Source organism: Pygoscelis adeliae, unplaced genomic scaffold (assembly GCF_000699105.1).
Source record: "Pygoscelis adeliae isolate BGI_AS28 unplaced genomic scaffold, ASM69910v1 Scaffold187, whole genome shotgun sequence".
In the NCBI taxonomy this organism is placed as follows: Eukaryota; Metazoa; Chordata; class Aves; order Sphenisciformes; family Spheniscidae; genus Pygoscelis; species Pygoscelis adeliae.
The window spans coordinates 14,954-29,048 of NW_008825103.1; the positions used below are offsets into that span (position 1 = coordinate 14,954).

At 53.5% G+C, this 14,095-nt stretch overlaps 1 protein-coding gene across 1 annotated transcript; it reads right to left on the reverse strand.

Annotated features, from left to right (window-relative positions):
* Positions 1–1,126: 1,126 nt before the first annotated feature.
* STAMBP (STAM binding protein) lies at positions 1,127–13,575 on the reverse strand. Its single transcript, XM_009327185.1, has 9 exons — positions 13,325–13,575; positions 8,578–8,653; positions 7,839–7,934; positions 6,768–7,143; positions 5,927–6,051; positions 4,820–4,957; positions 3,538–3,650; positions 2,985–3,084; positions 1,127–2,536 (listed from the first exon to the last, which is right to left on the reverse strand). The coding sequence occupies exons 1-9, from the start codon at positions 13,537–13,539 to the stop codon at positions 2,480–2,482; spliced, it is 1,296 nt and encodes a 431-aa protein (XP_009325460.1). The 5' UTR covers positions 13,540–13,575; the 3' UTR covers positions 1,127–2,479.
* Between the last annotated feature and the right edge of the window lie 520 nt (positions 13,576–14,095).

Here is a 14,095-nt window from a genome sequence, read left to right on the forward strand (position 1 = left end):
ACAGGCGTGGGTTGACCTGGCTGGGATGAACGCGGGACGAGGAGGGGGGCAATCCCTGGTTTGCCGTGAGATTTCAAAACTCCCGGCGTGCAGGCTGGCCCTCGGCACCTCCGTATAAGGGTAACGTTTGCGCTTTAAACCTCTCGGGCTGCCCGCCGAGGATGGACAAACCAGCGGTGAAAGCTCGGGCAGGGGTTTGGGTCCCTTCCCAGCCCCGAGGCAGAGATAAGCCTCAGCCCCTGCCTGCGTGGGAGCCCCCCAAAACACGCAACCCGCATTGTTGCGGAAAATAAGCCATCCCTGCAAAGCGTGGTTGCTGTCAGGGTTTAGCTCCTACCAAGTTCAACCCCCCGCTTCAAGCGATTTTTAACAGTCACAGCTGGGGCAGCTGGACAGACAGGGCGGGTTTAGCGGGACACGGGCAGTAGCGCCAGGGTATCAGCATTCATCCCAACGCACAAACTGATGACTCAGTGACTTTTAAGTGAAAAAATGTGATTAAAAAGCCGCCAGCTCAGAGAGCAGGGCCGGGTGCGAGGCAGCAGCTGGCCGCTGACGTGAGAAACGCAGCCCTTGCGTAGGGCCGCGCTGCGAGGTATTTGAAAAATTCTCCGGAGGGGTTTATCGGTCACTGGGACGACTTACGAACGACGCGGTGATTTGCCACCGGCTCCTCTCCCCGGCTGGCGCTCTCCGCTTGATGCTGGGGTCAGCTCAGACCCGAGACCTTGAGGGATGGGGGGGTTCGAGATAAATTTGTTGTGATATTCACTACCAATTGGAAGGAATCGCTGCTTTGCAAGACAGGCTTTCACAGCTCCTGTCCCCACCATGCTCTGGGGGAGCCATCTGGGTGACGAGCAGACCGCTCCATTCGGCGCAGAGCTGTGGGACGTGCCCTGAAGTCCCCTCGCTTCCCTCCCACTGCCGGGGGTAGCCTGTTTCCAAAACCCGACTGCAAAAATGCCGGCAGCAGCAGTCTGTCACGCAGGAGTCAAGGAGGTGGCTGTTGCAAATAAACACAGCCCCTAAATAAATCGATTCCCTCCCCGCCCTCAGCCAGGCCGGACCCCTCCAACCCACTGAGTTAGCTCAAAGAAAACAAGTAGCAAAAGAAACCCAGGCAAGATAATACAACCCATCTGTGTTAAACTGTACCCCAAAGAATATTCTGTGTAGAAGTACAAGGACACGACATACAGAACACGCATGTACGCGTGCCAGGTGGGAAGGCAACTCCAGCCGCCTTCCCCTCCCCGCCCGGCCATGTGCTGATCATCACAGCATCCTGCCGGAGGATGTGGAGATGTCGTGGATCACGCTCAGCCCTTTGAGGCCAGATGCCTTCCACCTTTCAGTGCCGCTTCTTCCCCTTTCAACGCCGGCAAGACGCGAGGGCGGAGGCCCAGCACGGATAGCGCCGGGGAAGGAAAATCGCTGCTTAGCATCCGACGACAGAACTTGGGAGGAGGTCCTCAGCTGGCGTACCGCATAACGGCGACATCACGGAGCACTTGGTTTTGGTCAGGACAGACTTCGTACTGCTTTGAGAAACGCAGAGGCAATCGGGGGCGGTGATCTTTGAGGATCGAAGCGGCACAAGCTGCTGGAGTCCCCTCTCTGAGAGGTGATGGCCTTGCAGAGCCTTCACACGACAGCACTGCGGCCAAGAGACCGAGAGCCTCCTCCGTGGTAACACCAGCAGCAAGCCGAACCTAAACCCTCGCGGGGCAGCCCGAGGGCCGGAGTGAACCCCCCCCCCATCCAGGAAAAGGAATAAAGTAACCAAACACCCCTCCCCACTGCTGGAATGAAGCAGCTCGTGCAAAGCAGTGCCGCATCCAGGCACCTTCTCCCCTGAAACACTGAAACAGGGGTTCCCAAAGGAGGTTGGGCCCCTTCTTACCTCACCGGGCAGAGACCCGAGTACCAGCAAGCAGGACTCGCTCCGGCTCAGAGGCGACAAGCTCTTGCATGGGGTGAGAGGGGTTAGGAAGGTTTAATCTTAAATTATAGCAAAGACTCATCTACTCCAGCCAGCTGCGCCGAGACCCCAACAACCCAGGGAGAGAGGCAAAACAAAGCATGGGTTAATTTGGGCAAGTCCCACTTTGGAAAGCACTTGAAGAGGTTTTCACACCTCACGGTTGCAGCAAATGACGGGGAACCCCCCCAAGAAGCTGTTCAAGCCATAGATTAGAGTATTAAACAATTGCTTCAGTGTTAGCTTCTGTCTCTGAATTTCCAGTTAGCTTTTCCCCACGCCTTGAACCTCAGCACCACTTCGCCAGCCCGACGCAAGGCACTGAGGTTTCACGTGCTCCCACGGAGGTCAGGGTACCGATTTCACCGCGATTATTGGGGGAGGAAGGGGAAGGATCACTACACGGTAGAAATCATCTGCTACAGGAAGGAAAAAAAGATCCCTAGGCCTAGAAGGAAGGTGGATGGTTTTCTGTAAACTGTTAAGGCAAGAGGCCTATCGGAGATCCATCAGGACCACGTCTCTCTCGACTACTGACACGTGATTGCAGGTCTGGAAGAGAGGAAGAGAAAGAGGAGACAGGGGGTTATTCAGATGTTCCCACAGCTCAGGTGAGTCTCCTCTACCTCCTGACACAACCTGCCCCCTTCGCAGAACAGCCCTCTCAGACCAGGACCTAGTGCCCTCCCCGGTGCCCCACAGAGACCATTAGCAGGACGCAAATACAAACCTCTCTCTCTCAAATACAAGCCTTTGCTGCTGCCTTGACCTGTTTCTGCAGAGAAGTGTTCTGCATCCACCTCCAACATGGGCTAACAAGTCAGAAAGCTTTTCCATCTCAACTCTAGGAAGAGACAAGCCCCTGCCAGGCTGACCCTGGGTCAGACCCTCCTGTCCTGGGTCACAGCCTAGCACCTCGACACAAATATAAATTCAAGTGAAGTGTTCAACATGCCGACTCACGGTCCTACAGCCCCCGCTGCCTCGTGAGGTGACTTACAGTGAAGAGAGGAGGGTCTTTGGAGTGCGGGTGGAATCCTTTCTGCCGGCAGGAAGAGATCTCCTCCAGGCCATGCTCTGTCAGCTTGAAAAACCCCGTCCTAGGGCAAATAAACGCACGCTCTGTGTAGCTCAAGCCTCTGCAAACAGAAGCACCTCCTTCTATGCCTGACGGAGCGCGCTTGAGTCTGCTCATCTCAAGCGAGAGCACAGATGCACGCTGTGGGATGCTCCTCTGCCCGGGACACTCCTCTCCCCAGCTCTGCAGCTGCAGACAGGTCTCCTTTCACGGGTGGGCAACGACGGCCCAGGTACGACCTCCCCCGAACCCGCTCAGAAGAGCTGTCGAATCACGCATGCTCTTCCAGCCTCTTTTGGTAAAACTTTCATTGTGTGACTTGACATTTTATTCCCACATCAGGAATCCAATAGAGGAAGGATCGTGGTAAACAGCCCTTCAATACCTTCTGAAGAGGCTAGACCTCCTGCCCAACCTTTTGGTTGGGCAGCACAGGCAGAGGGAAAGGCCTTACCTACCCCACATCCATACTTACTCCTGGTATTTCGGAGAACACACAATAGCAATGGACTCTGGCAACATCATCTGGTAGGAGCAGTGCGTGTGCAGGTCGACGCTGGAGAGGAAGGCTGTCTGTGTGGGGTGAGTCTGAAACACAGGGCAACATAAAAGTTACAGCAGCGTTGGAAGACTAGTCCAAAGGGACCGCGTCTGCCAAGAGAAGGTTGTAACAGAGAAGAGAGACAGCTCCTCGGATGGCACAGAGGACACGCTTCCACACTGACAATGGTTTTGGATTGCCCCGAAACATCTGCTCCTCTCTTCCATTTGGAATAAATACAGGAGGAGCTCTACATTTCTGGCCACATCCCACAGAAAGTCACACTTCAAGGCACAACGCTGTCCTTGCTTTCACGCATGCCTCCCTGCAGGGCACTTGACACGTTTCTCAAGTGCAGCTACCCCTGGGGCACAGCATCACCAGACACGTAACATACTGCCAAGGCACTTCAAGATACCACATTCCACCGTGACGTTGTATGATCACAGACAACCACCGCCTTACCCAACTCCGGCTGACAGCCAGATTTCACAGCCTAACTCTTGCTGAAAGGTCTTTCCCCTTTTGCTTATCGGGTTTTTGTTGCCAAGACCAGCAGAAAGGTCAAAGGGATTCTTGAGGGTCCCTGGACGTTGCAGGGCCATCACTGAAGAGTTAACACCAAAAGCAGACACCCCGCGCACATCAGGCACATGCAGCAGGCATTTATTTGTCAGAGCCTGCGAGGCAGCTGCTGCTTTCGAGAGATTACTCAGCAGCACCAAACATTTTGCTTGGCACCGATCCGACTGCCAAAGGCTCCGCGGGGACAGGCAGCAGGGCAGCGCTGAAGCCCGTGGAGGAATCTGGAACTGGCACATCCCGCGGCAGAGCAGCACACAGCTGTCCGTGAAAAGCAGCGCTACTACGGGGACGCATCACGGGAGAGGCCCTGCGCTGACAGCAGGAGCTCGGGATGCCCCGACAGAAGTCGGCTTTTAGCTGGATGAAACATGAGCTTCGTGCCCAATACCCCACTCTCAAAGGGCCTGATGCTTTCGAAAGGGACCCAAACTTAAAACAGGCCTGGATTTCTCCAGCAGCGTGAGTAGTGACTGAGACCGCACCAGAGGGAGAAATCCAACTGGAGGATGCTGCCTGCTCCACGCCACCTCCTCCAGCAAATTGTCCTCCGCCAGCCCTGCTCCGCGCACCCCTTTCCCTCCTGGCTGAATGCAAGGCCAGTTGGGAAGTGAAACGGGAACGAGAGACTCACATGGATCCAGCCTAGCGTAACAAGGCCATGCTGATCCTGGATCACGAAGAGCTCCTCCTCATTCTCCGTGTTGCAATAATCGGGGCCTCCGTACTGCTTGGGAACGATGACGTGGGTTATCGTGAACTCGTTCCTCATCTGCAAGGCAGCACAGGGAGGCCGTTACCCACCAGACACCCCCCGAGCAGGAAACACTGCTGCCGCCCACTGGTGCAAAGGTAATTTCCTAAGCTTTGGGAACGCGGTACTTCTGCATTCACCACTCAGGGGCCCAGCCAGGGGAACAGCAGGTCTGGAAACAAGCCCACGGATGCATCTACCGTCCATTTACAGGTCATGGAAACAGTAACTGCAAGTTACTGACAAAGGAGTCACGGGATTTTCTGAGTCTGAGCATGACCCACAGCTTTCTATTTCATTTTCTCTGCTGTGCAGAGCACCCGCAAGAGGTCAGAGAAGTCCTTGACACCCACCGAAGCAAATCATCATCTCTCCACTCACTAGGAGATGATGCCTCATAATTAAATAATCACCAAGTGCCTGGAAGCAGCTGGATTGCAGAAAATTGCTACATCAAACAACTTCATTTCAAAGCAAACGTCTGCAAGCAAAGCAGCCCCAAGCAACTCCGGGGAGACAGGCTGGAGCTGCCAATAGAAACCTGTGCAGGCAAACTCTCTGGGGGAGAACTAACTGTCTCCAGTCGGTGTTTGCACAGCCTTGTCTTGGTGAGGGTCCTAGTTCACAGCTGGGACACCTCAGTCCTGCTGGTACCAAAAGTCACCGGAGCTGCCTGTCCCCGGCAACGTGGGAGTGCTTGAAACAGGTACCCAGCAGAGTCTTCAACAGGAGAGGGGAAGCTGAATACCCATAGGGACTTGGTGGCCGGCACCTCATTCAGTGTGAGGAAATCCTAACGTAAAAGGGAGGAAAAGGAGAGGCAGATCATCCCTAACGCTCACATGAAACCCTAGTCACGAGTGAAACTGCACTACAGCCTTCCGTGGCAAAAATCAGGGTCCTTTAGCCATTTTCAAAGCTATTGCACACGTTGACAAAAGGCCCCTGCACCCCCTTCCAGGGTCTTAATTAGGATTACCACCTTACCAGCTTACCGCAGAGGATCCCACATGTCTCCACACCCCGGATCGTGTTGGCATCAGCCAGCTGGAGGAATTTCTGGCAGAGCTCCCTAGGGACAATGACCTGGCGAAGGACATCCATACTTGCATCTGTGGGGAGAATGGGAGCACAATGAGCAACGCCAGTCGGGGACGTTGGAGAAATGTTCCCTCAGGTCAGTATCTGAAGGGACTAGACTGAGAAAATTCAGCCTGGAAACATCAACTGCTCCAACGTCTACCCTTACAACAGCAGTCACAGATAAATGAAGTCACTGTGACACTTCATAAAGGACACTGACTACCTCTTCCAAAAGAGGGACACGTAGAGAGAAAGAGACCTTTAGCAGGGTGTCAGAAAAACAAGTATTTTGTTAAACAAAATGAAACCACAAAGACTTACAAAACGCCATTTAAAGTAAGATGCGGCACTGGTCAAGAACCAGTCATTTGGAAGTGTCCGAATCAGTATTTCGGAGCCGTATTTGGCAGAAGAGGAGAATTCGGTCAGCCTAGCCAGGAACTAAACCCCAATCTCCAACAAGTATTTGGATCTAGGAAAGCCAAATAGGCTGCAGACTCTAGATCAGCAGAGAGACTGGGCTGGAGAAGCGTGGGGGACCGATTCCCAAGAGGAGACAGCTCTCCCCAGCCCTGCAAACCTTTACTGGACAACGGGGAGAACATCCAGTGACTTGGAAGGCCAAACCCCCAGAAGGGATGGAGTCATGATCAGATACTTCCAAGAGCCTCCCGGCTAAATCAGCTCCTCGGCCGTGTTTGGCTCAGCCTCAGGAAGGGAGAAGGGTGCACTGAGAGGTACTAACTGTTTTGCGTGCTCCCCAAAGCACTAGGTTTTAAAGATCTGTCCACAACAGGAGGTTTGGATGAGACAGTCCCCGCTGATGGACTTGCAGGGTGAACTGGAGAGACGGGAACCTTTGGGATTAAATCAGTCGGGGGCTTTTCCACGCCAGGGATGAGGGGCTCGTCCAGAGACTCAGGACTTGGCTCTGGCTTTCCAAATTCCTGCACTATCCTTAGACGTTCCTTCTCCAGCTCCTGTCGTCGAATCATCTCCTCGAAGGCATGAAACTGCTCTTGCTCTGCCTGCTGCTGCTTCATCAGGGCTACCCGATTTCTCTCCTCTTCCAGCTGCTGCTGCAAAGCCAAATTGCGTGCAAATTCCTCTTCCTCCTCCTTCTGCAAGGAGAAATACGCCAAGGGACATCAGCAGACAGGGGAACACGAGCCCGAGGCAGAATACGAAGCCTATGCACTGCAGACCCTCAGCAATCCCAGACTACTTCTAAAGGGTCTGCAAACGGCACTCCCTGCAAGGAAGCTTCAGCTTGCAAACCAGAGATCCGCACTTCCATCAGGAGAGCCAGCTAGACCAGGGCAGTAAAACTGCTGCCTTACCCTCCCTCTTCCACAGAAATATAATTCCAGGTTGATTTCCCTCTATCCTATCTCCAAAATTGCACTTGTCCGCAGCAAAACTGACTGCAGAGTTTTCTGCTTTGCCCACAGAACCCCGGATCCTTGCCCATGCTGTTACCAGCCACCTGCTGAGTTTCTGGATCGTAAGACCTGGACCTCATGTTGGGACAAGGAGAAAAAACAACGAAACAACAGACCCAGCTCAGACTGCCTCCAGGATGCACAATGAAAAGAGATGCAGGGATGCCTATGACAGATTCACCTACATAACGGCAGCAGAGACATGATCGGGACAGCCCTGTGCTGCAGGTGACGAGGCTGGACCCTGCAAGCTGGGGCTACCCAGACTTCACATTTCAGAGCACCCAGGGAGCCCTGGAGACCTGCCCTCTGCCAAACCCTTTGTGGCTGAGGGTCTTCTGGGGAGCGCAGGCCTCCAGTCTCCTCTCACTCACCTTCTGCTCCTTGTACTTAGCATAGTCCTTGGCGTACCTCTTTAATAGCTCCTCCTTGAGCTCTTCAGCTCTGGGGAAGGCTACTTCTTTCAGTTTCTGAAGGGAGGAAACACAGTCATAAGAGTGCGATAGCCCCAAGGCAAGAAAAACGAGACCTGAACAGATGCAAGAATCGATGGACATGTAGCACCCAGAGATTATAAACCATCCAGTTGTTCACGAGGCAGGAAGGGCCGAGCAGCTCCACCACCATGCGTGGACGGGCTGTTGTAGCCGGGTGGCACAGACAGCACCGCCAACACCACTGAGCAAGAGCTCAGGCAGTGTTGCCCTTTTTGCTCTTCTGGTCAATGTTGAGCAGAGGAGCGGGAGCTTCTTGTGGCTGTGAGCCATCTCCAAGGATCCCCTGGCAAATCCCTTGAGGACCACCACATCGAGCATCCAGCCATCGTGGAAAAGCCACGTGGTCTTTAAAAACCAGGGAGTTTAACAGGAAAGAAAGGACACCCCAGCAGCTTAACAGAAAGTAAATTGGACGACCACAGCCAGCCCAGCACAAGTACAACGGGGTAAGAACAACCCAAACCATAACTCCCAAGGGGTCAGGACTGCCTGGTCAAGCCAAGGCTTCTCAGCATTTGTGTGGATCACTCATCCCAGAGGCATGAAAACCCAAGGTCGATGACCCCAAAACATTTCCGACAGCAGCCGTTAAGGACTTGGCAATGTTACTACTTACTTTCACTGTCTCCCTCTTTTCGGGTATGACAGCAGTTTTGTAATCACGGTGCTGTGGCAGCTTCTCAATGAAGAGCCTGTAAATACAGGAGAGAAACTGCATTTCTGAATCACAGCAGAAAGGGACAAACGCAAGACAGTTAAGTGGCATTTTGGGGGTACGGATCATTTCCCTCCACCACCTCCCTGGGCCTTGTGCTCCCCACAATCAGGACAGTCGTCTGCCTTTCTGCAGGAAAGCCTCCATCATATAACGGCCCTCTGAGCTCTTCATGGTGCACAGGAGATCTCGTTCGGTCCCAGAGGAGCACCTCCCACAGGAGATTTTTCTTCCACCTGGACTTTGGAGACGATCCTCAGGGATAAATACATTTGTTTTGAACAGCAACATTAATAAGCCAGTCTAAAACACCAAGGACGCTGGCAGCGATTCAGGAAGGTCCTTGGGCACCTGTCTACACCTCTGCGAGCATCCAAGGGGATTACACACAAGCTCAAGGACTCGGCTGACTCAGCACTCACACTGTCCTTCTGTATGGGGGAACAAACACTTTGTGCAAGAGATGGGGAAATTAACTCAGACCTTGGAAAGAGAAAACTTGCAGGTAAGCTAAAAGCAAGTTCACAACATCCCCAGCTGCTGCATCAGGAGCCTTTTGGCTCTGTGGCCCGACCACCCCCGGAAGGTCAGGGCAATATTTCAGGCAGCAGGGCTATTTCTGTGCAGACTTCTGGGAAGGAAATCAAGACTGAGCTCAACATCACCCCACTCCCAGCACGACTACGAACAGGTTAATCTCTACAAACAGGATAACTGTTCCCCCCTTCCAGGGAGCTCTGCAGGACACAGTGGTGAAAATGCAGAGGAGGAGTACTGCAAGCACTAGAACAAGGGAAAAAAGCCCACAAACATGGGGCAATTCACTCTGGCTCAGCTCTGTGAGGCTCCCCAGGCTTGAGGCATCCCCAGGTTATCTCTGCAAAGTCCCCAGCCGCGCACTAGCTGACTGCGTGCTCAGGGTGAGCTCACGGGGAGCTTAGCTGGGTCCTCGTCTCCTGCAAGTGGAGCTGTGCTTGCTGAGTGTCCACAAAGCCTGTGGGCGTAACGTAAAAAACCCTGCCACTCCTTCGTGGCTCTTTGCTACACCGCTTCAGCATCCAAAGGAGGATGCTCTCCAGCTCCTTTAGAGTGCAGCCTCGTGCCCAGGCACAAGGAATAAGGGTAGTGAGGACTAGACTGTGCCCCAGGGAGCAGCACCAACCAACCAAGCAGAGCCAAGCGGGAAAACCTCAGGGGGGACAGAGTGAGAAGGCTCTTCATGCTGAGAGTCCTCTGTGTGTGCAGTAAATGAACCCAGCTGCTTCAAAACCTCAGTCGTCTGGGAAAAAGGAAGGACTTTTTGGAAACCTGAACGCTCCTGGTTGCCACAGAGAGCGTGAGGATGCTCTCGCCAGAGACCACAGGATCAGCATAACCATGTCACAGCCCAGAGCCACGGAGAAGCCGTCGCTCCATCCGAAATGCCCAGCAAGGTCCCCTCTCCCGGCTGGTGGTTGCAAAGTAGGTCACTGTGTCGAGGAGACAAAACAAGGCTGTGATCATTGCCAACAGCTAGCAGATTAAAATGGAAGGGATTAATTAAGAAGGATTAAGAGCAGATGCTGGCCTGGGGAGGATGGAAAAAACAGCAGACAGCTGGGTTTCCACAAGTCAGGAAGGGGGGAAAAAAGTGGGCAGTGGGATGAGAGGAGGACTCAGGCAGCCAGAGGAAAACTCTGGGGCAAGACCAGGCAGCGGCAGGCTGGGGAGGGAGGCAGAGGAAGGGCAGGAACGGTTCACGTTTCCTATCGACAGCCCAGCTGAGGCTTGGCAAGACTGAAACCCGCGTCTCCCATCACCGGGAGTTTTGGGCTTGTTCAAACCTCCGCCTGCTCCCGAGTCCACTATGAGCAGCAGCTGTTTGGCACCGAGCAGCCACATCACAGGCTATTTTTAAGCGCTGCTACAGCACGCACGCCAAGCCGGCGTCTCGAGTCCCTTGCAACACCCCACGCAATCCCGCGGAGCCAATCCTAGCAGCTCACAGCCACGCAGGCAAACCAGGAGCCCAAACACCACAGAAAATTCATGCCTTTTTTTTCTTTCTTTCTTATTTGGCTCTAGCAAAATCAAACCTAGTGTGCCTGATTCAAGGAAAACATCCACTCAGATCAACACAGAAGCAGCTGTTCAAGACGACAAGGAAGCAGATGTCTTTCAAAGTGACAAGACGCATGTGTTAAAAGCCCAGCCTGGTTATCCTTAGAGATACTTGTGCCGCCCTCCCTCCAGCCCCCCGTGAGGAGGGCTGGGCAATGAGCTTCATTTCCACATGGGAAAGAGAAGTGCTGTGCGGCCAAACGACCTGCACGAGATCGAGCAGGTGGCCGGAGGCCAAGCAGGGAACTGGCTGCCTCAGTGGGAACCTCAGTGCGGATCCGTCTTGAGATTACCCCATGTCTAGACAAGATTGTCTCAAAAGTGATGGCTCTGCAAATCAGGTGCCACAAGACAGATCTATCTCATGGTGTAATTCAGGCCTTGAGATCAGCCTTGGGGAGTGCCGTATAGGGAAATAAAGAGAAACCCAGCTTCCTAAAGCCACACAGACTACACCTCCCTCCCAAGGACGATGCGCTCGCTCCCACCAAACACACCAAACTAAGAGCGTCTCACGTGCTATTCGGGGCTGGAGTCCTCCCCTTCCCAAAGGCGCAGCCTGATGCAGAAAGCGCCTGCACTAGGCCATACGCTCCGGCAGGGAGCTGGGCTCTGACAAAGGATAGCCACAGCACCGCCTGCAGATGTGGGCTGAAGCATCGGGGGGAAGAATTCGGGTCCCGTTTCTAGAAAGGGGAGAGCAGAGCATGTCCCGTGAGAGGCTCCAATTACCAGCGCCCCGCTCTTGCCTTCTGGATCACGCCTTTGGGGAAGGACATCTAGAAAACACTTCATCAAGCCTACCGCTTGAGCTACAGCTTCACATCTTCCTTTAAAGAAATGAGCCGGTGACATTAAGTTCATATCTTCAGACAATCCAGGGCAGAAGCTCATACTCATCAGCACTGGAGAAATCACACCTCTGAGGGGAAGTTTTTTCACCTTCCTGGCAGCCCAGCAGCCAGGCAAACGTAAATGCCACGAGCATTTGAAAGCTGCTGGAGAGAAAACACACCAGCACCCATCACTGCTGTAATGAAACAGTGAAGGTGCTTTTAGTTCATTTGTTTAGTGAAAGAGTTTCTCCTTTGGCCACGGCTCCGTAACCAGCCTGGAAACCTTCCCAAGGATTTTACACTTCCCAGCTCCCTGTGCAGCCTCCCGGGGCACTTTGCTATGTTGCCCATAAAAGCTGAGGAAGTGCAAGGCGGGAAGAAAAGCTAATCGGAGAAAAATGCGTTGGATTTACGGGGCAGGAACCCTGCACACGGGGGCAGGGAGAGAAAATGCCCACGGAGATGCCAACCATATGCTGGATAAGCGGGTAGTGTGGGCACAGCAGAGACCATATCAGAGTGGCACTGGGCGAAAGTGGGAGGGACAGGCTTTTGGCCAAAAAACCCATAGGAACAGGACATTTCGTGCCAGTGGGATATTTTCTGAGGGTCACAGTTTTCAGCCCCTTGAACACCGACAGACACAGCTACAGAGAGGCACATGTTTGCTCTGCTCGTACTCCGGGCTGCTCAGGCACCATCCGGACCTGGGACCACGTCACCGCGTTAGCACAGCGTACGCTCCTGCTCAGCAGGCACGGCAGTGGGGTTTCAGACCCAAGGTGGCTCAATTTCTGGCCAACTGCAGAGATGACGGCAAGAATATGCGGCTCTGCGCTTGTCTACACGGAATGTAGACCCTACAGCTGGAGACCTGGCAGCTGAAACACCAAACAGGGTGTTGGCTGGGTTTATATACGATCTGGGGCTTTCTAGAAGGGTGCTCAGTGCCCAAGAAACTCATCAGTTGATTGGGATCAGGTTCTTTGGACCCAGAACTCTTCCCCATGTCCCTCCTGAGAAGGGCTTGGGTGTATGCGTGCGTGTTTGAGGGGGGGGATTATATACTTTCTGAGATCTAAAACTAAACGTACAACTGGTCCCTGCACCTCAAGGAGGAACTCGCTGCCTGCTGTAAAAGGCTGTAGTAACTTAAGTGTAAAGCAGGCTTCTCCTCCAAAGCCGGTTTATTAGAGAAACCACTAACCAGCCTAGATCCTTTCCAGGTAGATGCTCGATACCGAGATCCCTGACCACGGAGATCCTTGCCAATCCGTATGATGTCAGGGCCAACCTAGCAACAATCCAGGCCAATCTAGCCACTCTGCAATGATAAAACACCAGGAAGCTTTGACGTACAGGGAGCCGAAACCTGCCTCCTGTTGACAGGAGGCTCCACTAGCAGAAGGACAGAGGGATACACGATGAGCCTCATTTCAAAGGGAACTTTTAGAAACCTCCTGCAAAGAGGTGGGCGGAGTTTGTGGGCTCGCGCCTCACACCTTTACGACATCTCCTGGTCAGTCTAACCAGCTGTATCCTCACCTCTGCGGTAACCGAAATTCAAAAGGAGCAGAGCTCTGGACAGAACCCAGTTCTTCCAGCTCAGCCAGGCCTCACAGCGTTCAGACATGCTCAAAATATGCAACACCAAACCCACAACCCCTTGTATCGACACGGGCTACATGCAAACAAAGCACCGCTGCTCTTACGTGATGTATTTGTTGTACAAAATAAAGGCATGCTCGATATTGCCTTCCTCCGAGTAAATGGTCGCCATGCGGAGGATTTCCACTCCGGAGCGGTAGTAGCGTCGTGGCGGGACATCCTCGTTCACTTCCACGGCGCTTCCCACCTGGATCAGCCTTCGGACGCGCTCCTCCGGCGGGAGGCTGACGTCGGCGTGGTCGGGCATAATAACGCACATCAAAGCTGCCGCGAGGCTGACGAACTCTGTGGTGGGAGGAAAGTCAAGTGTATCAAAACCAGCGCAAACCAGGTAACTCGTCCAGTTTCCTCAGGACTGTCTTTCCTCGATAGAAATCGCACCCCCTCAGCAGAAAAGCGTTTAATACATGGGCCAAGGTAGGTCCTGAGGGAGGAATTTGGAAGAAGCCCAGCTCTTTTTTGGGCACAGTGCTTGGATATTTACCTTTACGACCTGAAAGGCAGCCACAAATTCAAGATCAGTCCTTGGTAATCGATTTCAAGCTAGGGTCTGACCCATCCAAATCCTACCCAAAGTAGCGCTTCCTTCCCAATTGTCTCTCCACACAACAAAACTAGTGCCGGTCACTAGTCTGGGGGGAGAGGGCAAAAGCGTTTCATTCAGACTCGAGCAGAAGTGGCTTTACACGGGGTTTCAACACTGCAGCGTTCACCGTTTCGCTTCCCCAGCAGTGAAGAGGATGGAGCTGAAGGCCATCCTTCCAGCCGCTACTGCCCAGCAGATCCATCACCACCCAACAAGCTTGATCCCACCT